The following is a 3,835-nucleotide window of genomic DNA, read 5'->3' on the forward strand; positions in this document are numbered from 1 at the left end:
AGCTTTAATTCAATATGTCGACGATCTCTTAATAACAGCCAGAGATGAAGAAACTTGTACACTGTAAAGCTGTTGAAACATTTGGCTGCTGAAGGCCACAAGGTCAGTTTGTCAAAGTTGCAGTTTGCAAAAAGGGAGGTGACGTTTCTAGGTCACATTATCAACAAGCAGGGAAAATCTCTAACACAAAAGAGAATAGAGGCAATTCAAAAGATTCCAAAGCCTCTGACAAAAAAACAGCTCATGTCATTTTTGGGAATGTGTTCGTATTGTAGAACATTTATTCCCAACTATGCCATTGAAGAATCACCTTTGAGCGCTTTGGCTCACGGAAAAAGGTTGCAGCCACATGACAAACTGACCTGGACTCCTGAAGCAGAGAAAGCATTTGAAAGGTTGAAAATGTTGTTACAAACATCCCCAAGTCTGGGACTTCCAGACCCTGAGAGAAATTTTGTACAAACAGTTGATGAGAAAAATGGTTTCATGTCTTCTGTTCTGTTACAGGATCACGGGGGAAGGCTGAGACCGGTGGCATATTTTTCAAGTAAACTCGACCCTGTGGCAGCAGGTCTACCAAATTGTCTGAGAGCTGTAGCAGCAGCAGAAAAAGCTATTTTAGCTTCAAGGGAAATTGTGGGGTATTCTGATGTAACACTACTAGTGCCACACGCTGTCTCTATGATCCTGTTGGAACAGAAAACATCTCATTTGTCCACAGCCAGATGGCTCAGATATAATACCATTCTATTGGAAATGCCAAACATCACAGTGAAACGGTGTACAGTGTTGAATCCTGCCACACTGCTCCCAACCAAGCAGGATGGCGAGGAACATAATTGTATCGCTGCATTGGAACAGGTGTGCACACCGCGACCAGATTTAAAAGAAACCCCCCTTGACAATGCAGATTTGGTTTTATTTGTTGATGGTTCAGCGTCTCGAGACCCAGAAACCGGTAAAAACAGAGTAGGTTACGCAGTAACCACGCGCATGCGACATTAGCAAGTGGAGCGCCCTCGCGATTACTCTGCGCAAGCGCCGAATTAGTCGCATTAACTGAGGCCTGTAAAATCGCAGAAGGAAAAACAGTCACCATCTACACAGATTCTCGTTATGCTTTTTCGACCTGTCATGATTTTTCGGCTCTATGGCGATGTAGAAAATTTCTAAAATCCGACGGTAAACCCATCCAAAATCATGATAAAATAGCAGCCTTGCTAGAAGCGATTTTGCTTCCAAGGTCGATTGCTATTTGCAAGTGCGTCGCGCATTCCAAGTTTAACGATTTTGTATCATTAGGAAACAAACGCGCTGATATCGCTGCGAAGAACGCAACAAAGGGAACAGAACCTTCTCTTACATGTGTAACTGTTAACAATGACGAACTAACATACCCTTCTAGTTCTCTTGCAGCTATGCAGGGTTTCGCAACACCAGAAGAGAAAAAACAATGGGTGAAGGCCGAGTGCAAGCTGAAAGACAACGTTTGGCTGAGCACCGAAGACAAACCTTGTTTGCCAAAACACTTTTTCCCACACTATGCCAAATTAGTGCACGGGTTAGATCACATAAGCAAAATGGGAATGTTTGACATGATCAATCAATATTGGTTTACAAAAGGATTTACTTCCTTTGCAGAAAAATATTGTCAATCTTGTATGATTTGTGCCACAAATAATGTAGGAAGAGGACAACAGGTCCCTTTGGCAGCACATCCACCACCAAGTCAACCTTTTGATCATATAATGTTCGATTTCATTGAACTGACACCATGTGAAGGTAAGAAATTCTGCCTTGTTCTGGTTGATATGTTCTCAAAGTGGGTGGAAGTCTTCCCCACATCTAAGCAAAATGCTGGGGCTGTTGCAAAGGCATTGGTGTCTGAGATCGTCCCAAGATGGGGAATACCAAAAAAGATTAGTAGTGATAATGGCACCCCTTTTGCTAATGAGGCAATCGATCAGGTTGGGAAATTCTTGGGAATCGACATACGTAAACATACCTCCTATCACCCAGCGTCCGGGGGTAGTGTTGAAAGAGAAAATGGAATTTTGAAAAATAAACTGGCAAAGTGTTGTGAGCAAACAGGTCTGTCTTGGGTCAAAGCACTTCCCATTGTGTTGATGTATATGAGAATGAGAAAAAGAGCAAAGTCTAACCTCAGCCCATTTGAAATCTTGTTTGGCAGGCCTCCATCGCTTGGAGTGGGACCAGAACCCCGACCATTGCCCTCTACTGCTCTGTGTGAAGATGACATGTTGAACTATTGTAAAAATCTGTCTTCGACTCTCTCTCAGATCTCTCAACAGGTCAAGGATGCTCTACCTAAACCAGCAGAAGGATTTCTGCATGACATCAGACCTGGTGATTTTGTGGTGGTCAAGGATTTCAGAAGGAAACATTGGAAATCGAGGAGGTGGAACGGCCCGTTCCAGGTCCTGCTGATAACGCACACTGCGATTAAGGTGGCTGAGAGGGCTACGTGGATACACGCCAGCCACTGCAAGAAGGTCCCACCACCACCAGAGGGAGACCCAACCCAATAAACAGTGATTGACCCGCTGCCCCGTGCCAAGGGGGGCGTCTGACTGACAAAGGTAAACGAACACACAGGGGTGTATGGGAGCTGAACACGCAGCAACATCACTGTGTGGGAGTGATCTGATGTCAGTACAGGCCAACGGATGCCGAAAAGAAAAAGGATTTTTCCCATCACCATAGAAGAGCAAGGGCTCTCTGGATCAAACGCTTCGTGGTGGCACACCAGATACCCGTTCACCCCGATTCTATATCGCTGCTATAAGAGGAAAATAGGAAACGACGTATGTAAAGTAGTTAGACAAATAGTTGAACAAGATAGTGCAGTGTTAGCTGTCATTACCACAATTGGCTGGAGAGCATCACATTTCTATGAAGGACAGACTGCTGCGTTCCTGTATAGTAAACCAAATATAAGACCTCAATTAGATAGACAAACAGGGCAAATTTGTTTCTTCCCTACAAAAATACCAGGTGTCACGTGGCAGTATCTGACAAGATGGTATCCTCTAAATTGAGAAGGAAGATAGACAAGTTCAAAAAACTATACGACTTGTACCCAAACCTCTTGACCCTAATCATAAGTATGACGCTGGTCGTCCTCTCATTTGCACTATTCATCATGATATACATGGAGAAACAACGTGAACATCATGTCACTGAATGTGACGATATGATCAATCAAACTCTCCTCCGGCAAGTCAGAGCGGTCAAGACAGGAGATGAGCATTGGTTAGATCACCCGAATCCGCCACATCCGTATGCTAACAATATGTGGTGGAGGCTGCTTAACTTCACTGCTAAAACGAATGACTTGACTGACTGCTACGTGTGTGCACAACTCCTCACAGCATAACCGAGGGGATTGGTGGGCCTATCAAGACCCAGATAAGGATCTGATCAAGCACATAACAGCAATATCAGTGGCAGCAGCAGGGCTACCCGAACACAGTGACTTCTGGATCATGGAGAATTCAACTGAGTGGACAAAGATTAGAACCCTGAAGAGGGTGGCAGGCCGCATTGCTATAGTGAAAGACATACCATCTAACCTGACCTGTTATCGAAATGACGGGGGACAAGACTCCATGGGAGAAATACCCATCAATCACTGCAATGAGATGTACAACTCGCTCCTGATCACTCAAGAAGCCGGTCACAAATGCATGGGGTGCCTGTTGAATACCATCATTGGGGTAGGACTTCTGCCACAGTGTCACATCAGCCGACGTTATCTCACCGGTAGCAACCCCAACGATCGGGTGAGATGCAAACAAGATTGCTCAGAGGTCCA

The 3,835-nt window shown here is 44.7% G+C and overlaps 1 protein-coding gene across 1 annotated transcript; it reads left to right on the forward strand.

Moving 5' to 3' along the window:
- Positions 1–1,388: 1,388 nt before the first annotated feature.
- LOC122340914 (protein NYNRIN-like) lies at positions 1,389–3,372 on the forward strand. Its single transcript, XM_043234157.1, has one exon. The coding sequence runs from the start codon at positions 1,419–1,421 to the stop codon at positions 2,547–2,549; it is 1,131 nt and encodes a 376-aa protein (XP_043090092.1). The 5' UTR covers positions 1,389–1,418; the 3' UTR covers positions 2,550–3,372.
- Positions 3,373–3,835: the final 463 nt, after the last annotated feature.

Source organism: Puntigrus tetrazona, unplaced genomic scaffold, assembly GCF_018831695.1.
Source record: "Puntigrus tetrazona isolate hp1 unplaced genomic scaffold, ASM1883169v1 S000001067, whole genome shotgun sequence".
NCBI classification, from domain to species: domain Eukaryota; kingdom Metazoa; phylum Chordata; class Actinopteri; order Cypriniformes; family Cyprinidae; genus Puntigrus; species Puntigrus tetrazona.